Source organism: Meriones unguiculatus, chromosome 1 (genome assembly GCF_030254825.1).
Source record: "Meriones unguiculatus strain TT.TT164.6M chromosome 1, Bangor_MerUng_6.1, whole genome shotgun sequence".
Lineage (NCBI taxonomy): Eukaryota > Metazoa > Chordata > Mammalia > Rodentia > Muridae > Meriones > Meriones unguiculatus.
In genome coordinates, this window is record NC_083349.1 from 29806548 (window position 1) to 29822953 (window position 16406).

The following is a 16406-nucleotide window of genomic DNA, read 5'->3' on the forward strand; positions in this document are numbered from 1 at the left end:
GGATTTGTCAGGACCAAACCCTGCAAGCATCCAGTATATAAGGCAATGACAAATCAATGACATCTTTCTAAGGTCCTCTAGAGAAGGGACATAATGTAGCGAAAATTAAGGAAACAGCTTGCCTACCAAACCTCGGGCTTTCACAGACTTCTAGACCAAGGAGAAAACCCTGAGCCACGACTACGCAGGAAAAAACTAGAGACCCTCACAGAAACATGAAACACCTTGGGCGTGGCTTGGCTTGCAGGGCCTTTTAACCGGCAGACACTTGCTCCGGAACCAGGTACTCGGCTCAAGTTTCCTCCGCTTCCGTCGGGACTCTCAAAGAACTGGACCTTAGCCAACGTCACTTCCGGTCCTGTGCGCCTTCAGGCCGACGGAGATCTGCCTTCACTGAGGGAAGCTACTGCTGTCGCAGAGGGAAGCCTCACCCAGCCTCACGCGCGTGACCATGTGGAGGCTGCTGACGCGCGCCCCCGTCCCGCTCCTGCGGGTTCACTTTTCAGGTCAGAAGACCTGTTTGGTCTTTAAAAAAGTCATTCCCCTCTTCTTCCTCTCCACACTCCAAAGTATACGCTTACTCTGATAGGACCTGAGCTTTCCTGTCGCCACCCCCCACTCTGGGGATGCCTGGATCCCGCTCTTGTGAGGGAGACGGTGCTCCGGGACCCAACTAGCTCTTTGGGGAGCCCTCTTAGTGGATCTCGCGCCCCCATGCTTCCAGACACCTGTCAGGAATGATCCAGAATTAACATTAGTGGCTTGATTCATCTTTGTAGATTCTTGGGCAGCCCTTCCCACCAGTGCTGGTCTGAAGACATTCCTCCCAGTGCCCACTTTTGAAGGTGAGTGCCTGTCATTGCCATTTATTTATCTGCTAAAACCCAGCGGATGATAAAAAGACATCATAGGTGTTCTTGTGCTTCCTATATCCGTTGAGTGATTCAACAAAATATGTGTAATGAAGGCATGCTGTGCTGCCAAGCTATGTTCTAAGCACTGGAAGCAACGAACAAAAGAAACTGTAAAAGTTCTTCGCTGCTTTGGAACAAATACCTGTTGGGTTCGCTCCCAGCCATCCTGCCACTGATATGTAGCCCATGATCTATCCAGTGACGGCTAACGGGGCACGAACCAGACTTTTTATCTTCTAAGCGACAGTACATACATGCAGACAATTAGCAGTGTGTGACCAGGTGAGTTGCAATCCTGTAAATCTAACTTTACTTTTTTTATATTAAAAACTCCAAAAGTACAAACGGCCTGGACCTCAGAGGGTCTTCTGCACATAATTGTTAAACTATTGTACGGACTGGAGCAATGGCTCAGCGGTTAATAGCTTAATAGCACGTGTTGCTCTTGCAGAGGACCCAGGTTCAGTGGGTCCCACACGATGGTTCATAACCATCTATATTCCAGTTCCAGGGGAACTGCACATCAGTACATGCAGGCAAAACACCCATAAAATTTTAATAAAACGCTGTGTGCTCTTGGAAGTGCATACCAAGTTGTAGATGAAAGAAAGCTTTACCAGGCTTCACAGTAGTTGCCCATAGAAGTTGGGAGTGGGGGAGATTGTAACTTGGAATAGCAATTTTGTAATTTCACTGACAATTCCATGAATCTTTGAGGCTTCCCGTTTTATTTCTATCATGGAGCCATACATTTTTCACATTTAATTTTTTTATGAATCACAATTGTTTTTCCCAAGTTGTCAAATGAAGAGGATAAAGATGTGAAAATACTGATCAGAGAAATCCTAGGTTGTAAGTTTCCCAAGAAAATACAGCACAATTGAAGAACTTAATTTTTATACAATGTAGTTTTCTGTATCCCTATTAACATCCAGAGGGGCAATGTGTTAACTGAGTTAATTGTGAAATGTCTCTACACCGTAAGTTCTTCTTTTTGAAAATGGAGATTTGAATACCACCTACCCAATTACCTGTTTCTTGTTCTAGGCAAAAATTTTGTGTTCTTGTTTCCAATTTTTTTATTTATTTTTATTTTGTATGCATGTACATGTGTAGGTACACATGTGCCATGGCACATATGTGGAGGTCAGAAGATTTATGGAGTCGGTTCTCTCCCTCCACCATGTGGGCCCTAAGGATCCAACTCCGATGGGCAAGCTTGACTGTAGGTGCATTTTACCAGTTGAGACATCTCACAGGCCCCTTGTTTCCAATTTCTAATACTTCACTTTGTATTTTTGCCTCTTTTTCTATTTAATGTAGTTTGTAAGTTCAAACTTTTAAAAAAGAAGCCCTAAAAACTATAAAGATTGCCATGCATGGTGAGACACACCCTTAGCCCAGTACTGCTTGCAAGTTTAAGGTTACATGGTGATCACCTGACACCCATTAAGACTGTCTCAACCCTCTACATATATGTTATGGTTGTGCAGCTTAGTCTTCTTGTGAGACTCCTAACAGTGGGAGCAGGGGCTGTCTTTGACTCTTTTGCTGGTTTTTGGAACCTTCTTTCTCATACTGGATTGCCTCATTCAGCCTTAATACAAGGGGAGCTGCTTAAGTCATGATGTGGGGTTGGGGGGAGACTCTCAAAATACTGACGCTGCTTTAACGATGAATGAAATACTAATTTAGAACAGTCCCTATTACAGGTGCTAAATGAACATAGAGCAGGGGTTAATAAGTGAATTGGTTAGAAACATTTATATTATTATAGCTGAAAGATCCCAGTATCAGTGGAAACATCTACAGGAGAATAGTAACCACTGGAATTATTATTCTGTAACCTAAGACTTCCACTTGATTGGTGTGACTCTTCAGAGGGAGAAAGCAGATCCTCCGAGTAGCATAGCTTCACTATTTCTTGTTGCCCTTCTTCCTGCTAGATGTCTCCATCCCTGAAAGGCCCAAGCTTAAATTTGTTGAAAGGGCCCCACTTGTGCCACAAGTAAGAAGAGAACCTAAAAATCTGAAGGACATTCGAGGACCTTCAACTGAAGCCACTGAATTCACAGAAGGCAATTTTGCAATTTTGGTGAGTAATAAAAGAGATTAACAAAGTTTTCTACCCTTTGAGTTGATTTGTCTCTTCCTCTGCACTTATTAGAACTGCCACACCTACATGCTACATTCCTGTTGCTCTTAAATAGATGCAGATCAAAGACAGCCCCTGTTTCCCTTACGAGGGAACCCACTTGGAGACTGAGCTCCCTATGGGCTACATCTGAGCAGGGGATCTAGGTCCTCTCCATGCATGGTCCTTGCTTCGTCTCTGCAGGCCCCTCTGGGCCCAGACTTTTGGTCTTTATTGGTCTTCTTGTGGAGCTCCTGTCCCCATCAGATCCTTCTATCTCCCCTGCCCATTCCCCCAGACCATTCTTCCATAAGACTCCCTGTGCTCTGTCCAAAGTTTGGCTGTGAGTCTAGGCATCTGCTTCATGAAATTCCCTGCTGGGTGGAGTCTTTCAGAGAACATCTATGGTAGGCTCCCGTCCAGTACCCTCTCTTCTACTGCTTCTGGTGTCTATCCTATTTGCCCTAGGGAGGCCCTCCCTAAGGTCCTTGTTCTGTGGATTGTAGTATGGTTATCCTGTATTATATGCTAATATCTGCTTATAAGTGAGTATCTACCATGTGTGTCTTTCTGGGAGGGAGGGAGAGACGGAAGGTAAGACTGGGAGGAGATCAGGGAAGGGCTACAATTAGAATAGGAAGTGAATAAATTATAAAAAATAAAAATAGATGTGGATCAAGGCTGCTGGGCACCCAAATAAACATGAGTTATATATGTCTTGTTTGGTGTAGGATTGAAACACAGTAACCAGGTACCGGATGCTTGAGAGTGTGACTAGCACTGAATTCTGTCTGCTAGCCCTGTGATAGTGTCACAGTGGATCTGATAACCTAGTGGCTACTAAGCAACCAACAGGCAGGTAGTGTATACAAGAGGTATACACTGAACAGGTGATTCATATCTAGGTGAAACTGTATAGAACAAGATGATGCTAGATTTTTATCTTGCTACTCCAAAAAGTGTTTAGTTAAAATTATAAGTTGTTTCCACCAGGATCTCCACTATTTCAGATGGGTTGAAACTATAGAAGGGGTAGGGAAGACTACTGTAAAAACAGGGAACAAAGGTGCTGCCTCATTTGCCCAGTAAGAATGAGATCTTTTCAAGCTTCTGCTAAAAGTGAAGTGTTCTGGCTGAGGATTAGAGCAGCAGCTGCTTTATTACTGGTTGGGTGGTTTCCATAAAGATTAGTATCAGTAGCCACACATATGGATATACACTAGCATTTCTGCTCTATCAGGCAGCCAGAGTGATGCTGTAAATTCTTCTTCCCCTGGCCTGCACTCTACCCAAGTGCTGCTGCTGACCTTTCAGAACCTTACGCCCACTCTGCATTCCTCCTGGACCCCATCTACACTGATTGTACTTAAGCTCAGCAAGCCCTTGGCTGTGTCAGGGTGTTTACATCAGTGTTTCTCTGCCTGGGACTCTCTCTTTCTCTTACTCTTGACTAGTTCTTAGGATTCTATCCTCAGCTTTAACTCTCATATGTACAAAAAGGCTCCCCTGGGCTCTCCATGGGAATGACTCTACCCTTGATGTTCTCTATTACTGTCCCTGGGTGTCTCCTCCATATTACTAATTAGGACTTCTATGTTTATTTTCCATGTGTATCATTAAAGCCACTTACTATAAAAAAGAAGCATGCTAAGAGACTCCATAATATTTCTAAATCCCCATTGATTTTTCTATTCATTTTCAGGCACTAGGAGGTGGTTATCTCCACTGGGGCCATTTTGAGATGATACGCCTGACAATCAACCGTTCTATGGATCCCAAGAATATGTTTGCCATATGGCGAGTACCAGCTCCTTTCAAGCCCATCACTCGCAAAGGTGTTGGGCAGCGCATGGGGGGAGGTAAAGGTGCCATTGATCACTATGTGACACCTGTGAAGACTGGCCGCCTCATAGTAGAGATGGGTGGACGCTGTGAATTTAAAGAGGTACAGGGTTTTCTGAACCAAGTTGCACACAAGCTGCCCTTTCCAGCAAAGGCTGTGAGCCGTCAGACTCTAGAAAAGATGCAACAAGATCAAAAGGAAAAAGAACAGAACAACCAAAATCCCTGGACCTTTGAGCGCATAGCCACTGCCAATATGCTTGGCATACGGAAATTCCTGAGCCCATATGACTTGACACAGAAAGGGAAATATTGGGGTAAATTCTACTTGCCTAAGCGTGTGTAGTGAAGACACATGTGCACAGACTCTTGAGCAAGAATCTGCATCTTTATTGTCCTTAGGATCTTTGATGGTTCTTGGATCTTAACTAAGCACATCAGTAAGTGACTTCTGAAAAACTGTTATCTGAGTGTTTCTAATTAAAGTTTGAGTGTAACTTTGGGGTACAACTTTTCCTTGGTCAGTTTCAGTTGCTTAAGATATTAAGGACAATTTGCATAGCCAGGGGTGGCAGGGCATTTCTTTAATGCCAGCACTAAGGAGGCAAAGTCAGGAAGATCTCATTTGAGTTCAAGGTCATCAACAGCTACAAGCAAGATCCTGTCTCAAAAAAAAAAAGCCATATAGGAACTCTTAGTTCTTGCATGCCTCCAGGGATGAAACTTGTCTTTGCACCTCAAGGCTCTGGAAATGTAAATATGTACACAGCTTAGTTTATGACATTTTGCTCATTACAAATGCATTTTTAATTATAAGGATAAAAATGACAGTAATGATTAGTAGATTCAACAGATATTTATTAATGCCCAGCTGCCCATCTTCTGTCAGTCTCAGAAGGGGATACATGGAATATGACAAGAAATGTACCCTTTAGCAAAAGAACTCAGAAGAAAAGTAGAAATCCATTGTGTTTACAGATCTGAAACTAACTAAGGAGGGGCATTTTGGCTCTGTCCCTTCAAGATCTAATGTATGTGGACCACACACGTTTCTGCTCGATAAATGAAGGTCCCATGTGTTCCAAAACTTCATAGTTCCAACTCCATTTGTCCATAACAAGATTATTCTTGTTCTGAGCAAACCAGCATCCCCTGTTCACACTCAGGGAAACAGGAATTGATAGAAGTATAAACCACTTGCTTTTGAAGGTAGGTAGGGAATGGCACACTGGTAAAACATTGGTTCTTATCCTGCTTCTTAACAAATAAAATCTCCAGCAAAGAACAGACAAGTATTTCACTTACTTTCAAAAGTTAGAAGCAGATTTTTAATTTATCTTATTGAGTGTCTTACAATGTAATAATCTCTAAACAAATTATTTTTTCAAGTGAAGCACAATAAGACCTTGAATTGCAGGCATGCTTGGACCAGTTTCTTGTACATGTCACTGATCTGTAGCTTCTGCTAACACAGACCTGGTAAGGGCTGAAGGAGAAGCCTCATTACTCTTTCTCTCATTCTGGGTAATAGAGTATGCTGGTTTGGAAGCTGAAGCATAGAATAAACTTTCTTTTGTTGGAGGAATGAATTTAGTGAGTGAACCTCCATCCTGAGACCAACCACCATCTCTGCCAAATGAGAGGCTATAGATAGAAATTTGCACCACTGATAGAAACCCAACCTCTACTTACCATCACCACCACCCCCAAAACAAAAGCAAAACACTTTAAAGTGTATGATATGGTAATAGGGGGTTGTTGTTATATTTTTGCATCTATGTCTGATACTAGTAAACTATGTTCCCAATAATACCTTAAAGAGTTTAAAAGCCAAGCCCAGGGACTCATCCATGAAGGGCATCAAAGCTAGACTACAAGTAAGCAGGTATCTGGAAGTGGAGGCACTGTGTGTGCTAAGCAGTAGGGACACAGTAGTGTCTAAGACAGGCATGGTGCCTATCCTTAAGCAACGTCTGTATTAAAAACTAATCTTGGACCTGAAGAGGGAAGCAGACAACTGGTTGGTTAAGGTTGAAGAGCCTTAGTGTAGAAGTAGTGAGTACCATGATCTGAGAGACGACTTCACAGAATTTGATTAAGACCCTGTTGAGTTGGGCATGCTGTAATACCTGCTTCTTCATACCATCCTGGCATTCAGACTCTGGGTGTTGTACCCTAAACAGGGACCCATTATGTTTCTCTACTATGCAGGCCTGCCCTTTAAGGGCCATCTAAGCCAACTTTATATTGCTGGGCTCCCTGTTCCTTCATCCCTACCCGCCTCAACTCCACATTTTCATTAATTTGTTCCCCCTGTGTGTGACATTTAATAAGCAGTTGATTGGTGCCCTGTGTTGTAAGTTTCCTAATGAAAAGAGGCATAGCTGATGAGGACTCTGAAGGGGAGACGTGATGGCACCACAGAGGTGGAAGATTGGAGATGCCTGTTGAGATTCCATCTGTGAGGGCAGAGGAAGTAACAGAAAATAGAAAGGAAAAATTATATATTACACAGCATGGTGTTCATGACCAGGATACCACCTCCCCTGCAGGGGTGAGAAACTTCTCTCAAAACTGCACTAGCTTGTTCTAGCCTTGGAAGCAGGGGTTTTAAGGCAAGTTCAATGCAATATATATATAATTCCTTTTACCATTTCCAGATACAAGGGTTCACATTTTTACAACAGGAACAAACATCCTCACTGTTGAGAATCACCATCCAATTAGCCTCAGTCAGGCAAATTGCTACCTTGTCTCCCCATCTCCCTCCCTCACTACCTCCTCCCAGTTATTCTTCATCAACTCTAAAATATCCCTTTCCTTGTTTTTCTCTAACATTCAGCTACTCCTTATTCTCACCTACTCCTTATTCTGTAACCGGGGTGGCATACACCCAGAATATAAGTCTGTCAAGTTAAGTGACAGCAGGCCTGCCCCTCCCCAGACAGCTCACCTTCTTCAGGCAAATATGCCCCCAATGGTAGAAGCCAAGATGATGGCAAGGATAATACAGCAGATCATAATCATGATCTTCTTCTGCTCATCACAAGGAGAGAGAAATACATGAGAAATGGCATCACTGTGCACATACACATTCTGACGAAAAGGAAACAGGTGCAGCTAGACATGGAAGAGGGAAGGAAGGGACAGGGGATGCCAGAAGGAAAATGGATGGATCTGGCTTATTCATAGGAAAGTTTCCAGCTTCGAGACTTAAAATCATATCCACAAGGATCTGTGTGTTGTCCTTTCTGCCTTCTGGATAGCATCCCAACAGATCCTAACTAGAGCAAGTGACAGTTGTCTCCTGGGAACCAAAAGTCGCCACATGGTGGCACCAAATCACCAAAGCATTTTGCAGAGAGATAGACCCAGAGCTGTTTTGTAATCAATATAAATTCATTTTATTTTTAAATTAGCAATAAAATAATCAAGTTTACATTTAAAAAATACAAACAAAGGCCTTTCACATGTGGCATTTCAAACTTTCAGCTCCTGGCATCATCAGAGGAGAGAAAAAGCCTGCACTGAGGACTGCCTGCTCTCCTAGCTGGAGCCAGTCCTGCCAGACATCACAGCCATAGGGAGGAGGGCATCCCTTTGGCTCTGTCTTGAGTGCTGGGTGACTGAAGAAGGAGCCTTGACAAAGGAAGCTAATAGGCAGGGCCTAGATTAGAATGTTCACCCTGTCTCACAAAACATCAAATTCAGGGCTTAAATACCCAAATTAAGGGATACTGGCAGGGACCACCAAAGGTCTAAGGCTTACCACTGGGTTGCAATCTCTAAACAAAGACTTCCAGGCTGTTGCCTCCATGATAAGAATAACAGGAGAGAGCAGGAAGAGCTGTCCTATAGCCTTCCAAGTCTCCCGCCATAGGGAGACATCACATAGATAGTGCAGATAACATCAGATAGTTGCAAGATGTTCCCTGGACAACCCTCTTGTAGACAGCTGATGGGGGTAAATAAATACTACACTCTCTATCTGCTGTGCAGAAAACTTCAGTGGGAATCAATTCAGCCCTTACTCCAAAGGTCTCAATTGATTCCCATCTCAGCAGCCATCCAGAAAACAAGCTTCTTGGTGGCAAAGGGGAGGGGAAGGGAGGGTGGGAATCACATTTCTACAATGATTCACTTGAGGTAAGCATATATTCCTTACCTGCTTTTAGCCAATCTCTGTTTACCTTTATCACTTTTTTTTTTGAGGTCATAGTCTAGTTTTTCTACTTCCTGAGAGGCAGACAATTATGTACATATCTCTCACATACACAGTTATAAAAGTACACCTGGAACACAAAAATGATTGACATTTCCAGAGCCTGAGACTATAGCACCATGTCCCTGGACCAGTTATAAATCCCTGGTTCTGTTTGGCCTCAAGGTAATGGCTTCACAAAGAGCAATTCTCTAACAGTTTCCAAGACTCAGACATGGAAGCATATTCCATAACCTCAGTCTTTGCCTATGGTAGCTTCCAAGGATTGTCACCCTGATCCCTCTGAGTAAACGAGCAAATGCAGAGAAAAATCAAAGTGGCCAACAAGCTGAAGTTAGAGCTTAATTAGAGGGTGAATTTCAAATAAGCCAAATTATAAGGCTAAATGGCATCTGTTAGTCCCTCCCGTTTTCAGGATATGGGACAACAAAAGACTGGCTTCCTGCCAGCAAGGGGCTCTGATGTAAGCCAAACTTGGAAGAACCCCTCTACTTTGTTAGTTACTCCTCTACGAAGTATATTCCAGGAGAAATTCCATGAGGTAGAAATACAGTGCCTCGGGCTGGTCTCACAGGGATTTTCCAAGGCACAAGGCATAACTGACACACCAGAGGGAGAGAATGCTGGATTGCTTCACACAGTCCAGAAGGGAGGGTGCTTCAGCTGCTAGGGTGGGAGGTGGTTTTGAGGAGACTCAGGACTGCATCAGGTAGTCTAGGTTCCTCCAGGGGTAGACTGCTTGCTGAGCCAGGTCCAAGGATGGTTACAGGGAAAAAAAGGAACAGGTGCCCCTCATTCTCAGGAAGGCCACTCAGACTCTGTTCCCATCTGGAGACAAGAGTGGTCAGGCCAAGCTGGAGTGAAATCTGGTTCTAAGAGAGGTAAGGAGAGGGGAGCTGATCAGTATACAGGACAATGCTAAGGAACAAGATGAATTGGCCACAAACCCCAAATGTGGAGATCAAAGATCAGAAATGTCTACAAAATAGAGCATGCAGAAATCAATATGAAATTGAAATAGCCCAGAGACAAACCTAAGGCTGGACATGCAAATCTATATCAGCTCTCAAAAAGGTTCATGCCTGCTACTTCAGTAATGTAATTTCTGATTTTATAATAAAGAAAAGAAAAATACAAAGTTCATCACACTTAATGATAGCAAAATAATATAAACTCCAACACTGAGAAAATGCTAAATGTCCTCATGTTGAAAATTAGATTTACAATAAGATTTTAGTGATAAATAATGGTCCTTATGATTTTCTAACTGGATAAAAGCACTATATAGTTAGTATAGTCTGAACTATGCAAAACTGTGTATGAGCCTGCCACATAGTGACAGAAATAATACTGCAAGATAACTTTCACTTGTCTATATCTCAAAAGCTTTTAAAATAACATATACTCCATTTTATATTTTATTCAGGAAAAAAAAAAAAAGAATGATCTTAAGTCCCAAGGACTACTAGTTCATCTTTATCATACTCACCACTAAGCCTGATTTCCTGGCCAGCTATGTCCTACTACATCTTGGTTGATAGCCTAGAGTTCTTTTGTCCTTGTAGACAATGGTAAAGACGACCTTGTTCTATAAAGGGAAGCTAAGGTGTGGTAAAGCACTCTCCTAGGTCTACTCTTAGCTGTGTAGCTCTGAGATTTGAGTTTTTCTACTTCCAAAATAACACTACCTGTCCCACAAGAATGTTGTGAGTATTCTTCTATATGTAAAATGGTGTTTGGCAGACTCTCTGCCACGTCTCAACACTTTAAATGTTATCAAGTACCTATTCAGTAAGCCAACCATTCAGTCACAAACATAAGGCCTGAGGCTGCAGTGTAAAGCTTCAGCTATGTTGAAAAGGATGAGGAAAGTAAAGCCCAGCATCCATGAGAGCTGCTGAGGATTTGGAAAACAAGTTCCCAGATTACACCCAGCATCTACCCATATCTCCTGGGTACAGAGAGTAGAATAAGGTGCTAAGTGACAAAGTAGAAACAATCTTCAGGCTACAAAAACACCAAGACCTGACCCATATCCCGCAGCCAGAACCCAAGAACGGAATTTTAAGAAAATGAAAGAATTGAGGCTACCAGCAGTTTCAAAGTTCACTGTGGCAGTCATTAGACCAGAGTAGAATTATTACAGCCCAGACTAATTCCTCAGGAGGAGCCAATCCAGACTCCCCAGAAGCATTCATCTACTTACATTTCAGTGCAGCAGCCCCTTAGGCCACTCTTATTTCAGCCCAACGGAAAGTCCAATAATCAACGCTAAAATGCCCAGCAACACAACTACTACCACAATGATAATTATCAATTTCTGGAGAAAGGAATAAAAAGCAAAAATAAGATCATTATTACAAAAAAAAAAAAGTAATAGCAACTCATCTAAAATTCAGCCTTTCTCATCTCTTCTACAAAAAAAAAAAAATCTTCTTAATCCAAGTAAGACCTATACATTGCTATATAAAAATGTTCTCATGGATATTTTTCATTTCTTAAATTTCCTACCTAGCAGTGCCAGCAAGTACAAATGGTGTGAACTACAGGTTACACATGTACACTCCTGGCAATCAGTATCATCAGATCTCTAAGCAGCCCATCACCAATCCACGAAATGTCTAAGTTTGCCTATTCAACAGGACATATGAAGATATCTCTGACATAGTCCTAATTACCAACGTGTCTTCATCTGTCCTCCTAAAACCCCAGTTACATACTTCAGACTACATTTACTGAATAGGTGTCCAAAGTGTGATTCATGCTAGCTCCCTGAATAATTGCACAAGCAATAGGTGCAGTTGGAAGAGAAAGAATTAAAGAACAAGAATATCAGAGCCTAAGAGAAATAAAATTAAAAAAAAAAAAAGGCAGAAGTTGCCATAACTGGACATCCACAGCCAGTGAGGACAGAGCTTCAGTGTTCTTGAGCATAGGGCCAAGAGGAAAGGCAGACTCAAGATACACTGGAAAGAGTGTGAGTGGGGTGTGAATGGCAGGCCCACCTCCTATACTCCTGAGTGGTCTCTGACACTCAAAATATTTCAACTAGAAGAAGAGAAAGGAAGTACTTCCATGAATGTGTGGTAACTTTTATATAACAATTAGCACCAGTGCTAGGCTCAAGTTAGAGAAGAATGGTGGGCAGAATGGAGGACCATGTTTTCCAGAGATCGGAGGAGCTGTATAATATAAGGGTTCATGAGCTGCATTCAGGAGATTAGTGACAAGACCTAGGCCATGTATCCAGCCCATGGGGTTACTCAAGTGTGGGTTCTTGGGCCAAAAACATGTGAGAGCCAGATCCATGCGAGGTACCCGGGAAGGAAGGAAGGAAGTCTCTAGGAAAGGCTAAGGTAGGGGATTGGAAGAGGCTAAGGCTAGGACAGAGACAAAGGACATGGTCTCAAGAACAGAGGTATAAAGGTGACAAGAGACAAGGAGAGAAGACACAACAAGCAGAGCCTGAGGCGCTCACCCTCCGGGCTTCACTCTGATACTTGACAGCCTTTTTGGTATCTGCCACAGCCCGCTCCACAAAGCCCACTGACTGGTCCATGTTGTTCTCAATACGGTCAATCATGGCTCCCTTTCCCCAGATGCAAGATGTGGTGGCAACAGAAACAGACAGGAAGAGGAGAGACAGAAAAGTGCAGTAGCAAACAAAATGGTCTCTGCTGTCTGAAGACAGAAGGAAAACCTCACCTTCCGAGCCTGACTCTGATACTTCACGGCTTTTTTAGTTTCATCCCGAGCCTTCTCCACATGGTCCACTGTATGCATGACATTCAACTCTATGTTATCTAACATCTCACCCTGAAAAGAAGACACAGCCACACCTGTTAACCCATCCACAACAGCCCCAACTAATGTGGGGAAGGGACTGTATAGTGTTCAGTGCCAAGTCATGGACAGAAACCTTAGAGCACAACCTTCTGTAAAGAAAACTTTCCTACTTCCTGTGTGATGACCTCTAATTCCCCAGTCCTTGACAGTGGTCACTCATTCAAATAACTACTGGATTACTTCCTTGAGATCAGCACTATACTAAGCATCTGAAGCAGTTTTACTAAGCTTAATAACTATGTGTTACTAAATATAAACAAGGAAATTCCCTCTCCCACATTTTTCTTTAATTTTCCTATTTTTTATGCATATAGGGTTGAACCAAAATAAGAAAACGTCATATTTTTAAAATATCACAAGGATGCTGGCCCCTTCTTAGCCATCCAAACCCAAACCAAGTTCTTGAGTTTATTCACTACTATGAAATACTTCCTGGCTCATAAAAGGTATTCAGTAAGTATCAGGTTGACTACAGTAGAAAGGACCTAAGTCCTTCAAGAGAAATGACCAAGCCCCTTACCCAGTGATGTTGGGTCTACACATGCTTTGGGGTATATCTTCCCTTCTAGACTCTAGTCTTTTAATAAGACTAATCATTCCTAATCATTTCCCAGCTCTTACTGCCCATCAAGGAAGTTTGGTGACTCCAGTTACTTCCGAGAAATCTGAAGATGAGAATTTCCATTGCCCACCTACACCTTTCTCAACCCCATCCCATCACCAGAGGATTCTCAGTAAACACAGCAAGGCACTTACCATTACTTGAAACTCAAATCAGATCCTCAGCAAAGGCAGTATGGTGGGAAAAAGAAAAGTGGGAATGGAGGGATTAAGAAAGGGGTCTCAAAGGCCAGAAAGGGGGATGGGAGGGGAACACCAAACAAAGGGGCAGAGAACTAATGTAAAAAACTAATTATCCAGTGTTCAACTAGGGCTTCAACTAGGTTTAGCGGTCTAGCTAATAAGCAAGAGTTTCCAACTCTGTCCCAGTGGCTGAACAGCTGGACATTCCTAGTGCACAGCACCGTGACCCTGAAGATACCTAACTCTATCCCAAGAACCAGGGACCAACCATCTGACAGAAATGAACACCACATACAAGCAAAACTGAATTCCACCCCCGAGCAAGCATGCCTGGGGATGAACTGTTAAGTAACATAAGTGTTCCAAGTGTTTCTATAAGTATTATTTTTCTAATTCTTCACTTATGTCTAGTGTTGATTCTTAGCAAAAAGTACCAAAATGCTCCAAAAAAACAGAAGTGAAAGAGCAAAACTGGAAAAAAAAAATAACTTGCTTTTAAGTTCTATGGTGGATTAGAGGGGAAAAAATGTTTTCAGTAAAATAGTTCATATCAGTAGACTGATTGTCAAGGTATTGTCAGTAAGATCTTTTACTTTTTTAGGAAGGGTAGGTCTCATGTAGCCCAGGCTGCCCCTCAGACTTGCTCTATATTAAATGATAATGTTGAGCTCCTGATCTTCCTGCCTCTGTCTTCCAACTGCTATGAATATAGGTTTATGCTGCTATGCCTGGGTTATGCAGACCTGGGCCAGGAAATGGCTTGGACTCAAGGCCTTATGCATGTTAGGCAGGCATCCTATACTGAACTATATACATTACTCAGCCAAAGAACACAAGTCTTTAGTTTTAAAGTGGGAAAGAAAAAAAAATGCTGTGGCTGGGTGAACTATGTTCTTGTCCTGATACACAAAACTTCATGACTAACTAGAATCACTGTGAACTCAAAGTAGCAGGCAAGAACAAGATTGAGGTAGCTCAAAGTGCCAGCATTCCATAAGAATACACACCTCTGCCCCTTACACTAGAATGCTGTTGCTTTGTGATGAAAATTCCCTATACCTGCCCTACCCAACCTCCAGAATGGCAACTATGGTTCTCAAAGAACTGTGTGCTTTTCTCCATGCCAGCTACCTGATTCTCCACCAGCATGGCGATGTCCATAAACATGTCATGGAGCTCCTTGATGCTGCTCTCCAGCCTCACGATGTCCTTGTGCCGACCCTCAATCTCACTGAGGGCTTGCTTGGAAATCTGGGAGTCGATGATCTACAGGAGGCCCCATACAGATAGGCCATCAGCCACCTTAGGAACAGAGTACCCCTGCACAGCCCTCACACTGCTCCCTCCCCCGCATGGGCTGCACCCAACACCCCCATCCCTGTGTCCATGGAGGCTCAGCTGCTCACCCCAGAAGTGAAGATGGCAGGGTTGCCACTCTCCAACATCTCTTCCAGCTCCTCATCTGTTGTCTTCTTACCAGCTTTATAACAAAAGAAATACAACATCAGAAACACGTTTGAAGAACAACTCCATTTACGATTTCCTCAAACACTGCCCGCAACAACCTCCCGACTCTACTGATGTCTCCCAATTAATCCATCTTGAACTTTATCAGCAATATCCCCCCCCCCACGGCATTACTTCCCAGCTCAGACTGCTGATTAGCCCAACCACCGTACCACAGAGCCCCAGGCCTCGTGACAGTGCAGTTTGTGGGCAGCCATCCCTTACTCCTGCACTGCAACTTCAAACACCCTCCTTCCAACCCCAACCTGCCACTCCTAAACAAACACATCTGCTTTTTCTTTATTCACACAGCTTCTCCCATTTGAAGCCATTTGCCTTGTAAGGCCTACGCTTCCATATCACTAAATTCCTAAAGTATATACTTTTTTTTTTTTTGAGACAGGGTTTTTCTGTATATCCCTGGCTGTCCTGGAACTCTGTAGACTAGGCTGGCCTCGAACTCACAGAGATCCACCTGCCCCTGCTTCCCAAGTGCAGTGCTGGGATCAAAGGAGTGTGCCACCACCTTCTGGCCACCTTTATTAAATTTTTTTTAATTCCTTATAGCAACTAGCACACCTTTCTCTCATAAACGTTCTTTTCCATTTAACTGCAAAACTGCAATGAGTTCTCAGGAGACTAACTATTTAGTGTGTGTCCCCTGAAGAGAAGGGAAGTGTCAGACCCCATAACAATATAGTTCCTTGGCTCAATAAATGTGCCCCATTTCCACTTAGGCTACCACGTTACAGATCTATCCGTCCCACAGCATCTGTCCTGTGTTTAAGTCCCAAAAAGAATGGAGAAGGCACAAGCAGCAGGGTCATTGTTACTTCCCCCAGGACTCGGGATGGACAACCACATTGCAGGAAAAGGTGGAGACGCTGGCCCAGCTTCAAACACATACTAATTTCAAGCTGCCGCTGGATGCGCCCTTTGCTGCGTTCACGGAAGTCCACCTGAGCCTCATTGTACTTTGTCATCACCTCCACAAACTTCCGGGAGAGCACAGAATGCTGCAGGAACAATGTTAAATGAGTAAACCCTCTGGAGACGGTGTAAAACTCCGCCCCACCCTGACACAGCCTACTCTGCAGCCGCCCTGGGCTTGGAACCGAAAGGAAAATATTAAAAACCC

The 16406-nt window shown here is 43.2% G+C and overlaps 2 protein-coding genes across 7 annotated transcripts in view; one reads left to right on the forward strand and one right to left on the reverse strand.

Annotated features, from left to right (window-relative positions):
- Positions 1-337: 337 nt before the first annotated feature.
- Mrpl16 (mitochondrial ribosomal protein L16) lies at positions 338-5400 on the forward strand. Its single transcript, XM_021662094.2, has 4 exons — positions 338-506; positions 780-845; positions 2861-3009; positions 4751-5400. The coding sequence occupies exons 1-4, from the start codon at positions 452-454 to the stop codon at positions 5234-5236; spliced, it is 756 nt and encodes a 251-aa protein (XP_021517769.1). The 5' UTR covers positions 338-451; the 3' UTR covers positions 5237-5400.
- Positions 5401-6191: 791 nt separating this feature from the next.
- The window catches only part of Stx3 (syntaxin 3), a 41341-nt gene continuing 31126 nt past the window's right edge, over positions 6192-16406 (reverse strand). For 2 of the 6 annotated variants that reach the window (XM_060386851.1, XM_060386845.1), the window contains exons 6-10: positions 16176-16284; positions 15169-15242; positions 14894-15028; positions 12818-12928; positions 8271-9984 (exon numbers count right to left, since the gene is read on the reverse strand). In XM_060386851.1, coding sequence (XP_060242834.1) covers positions 9772-9984; positions 12818-12928; positions 14894-15028; positions 15169-15242; positions 16176-16284 — 642 coding nt within the window. In that variant the 3' untranslated portion in view covers positions 8271-9771. Of the gene's footprint in view, positions 7927-8270; positions 9985-11318; positions 11433-12590; positions 12702-12817; positions 12929-14893; positions 15029-15168; positions 15243-16175; positions 16285-16406 lie in introns of those variants that run through there. The other 4 variants (XM_060386863.1, XM_021662092.2, XM_021662093.2 and 1 more) reach the window with 4 other exon arrangements.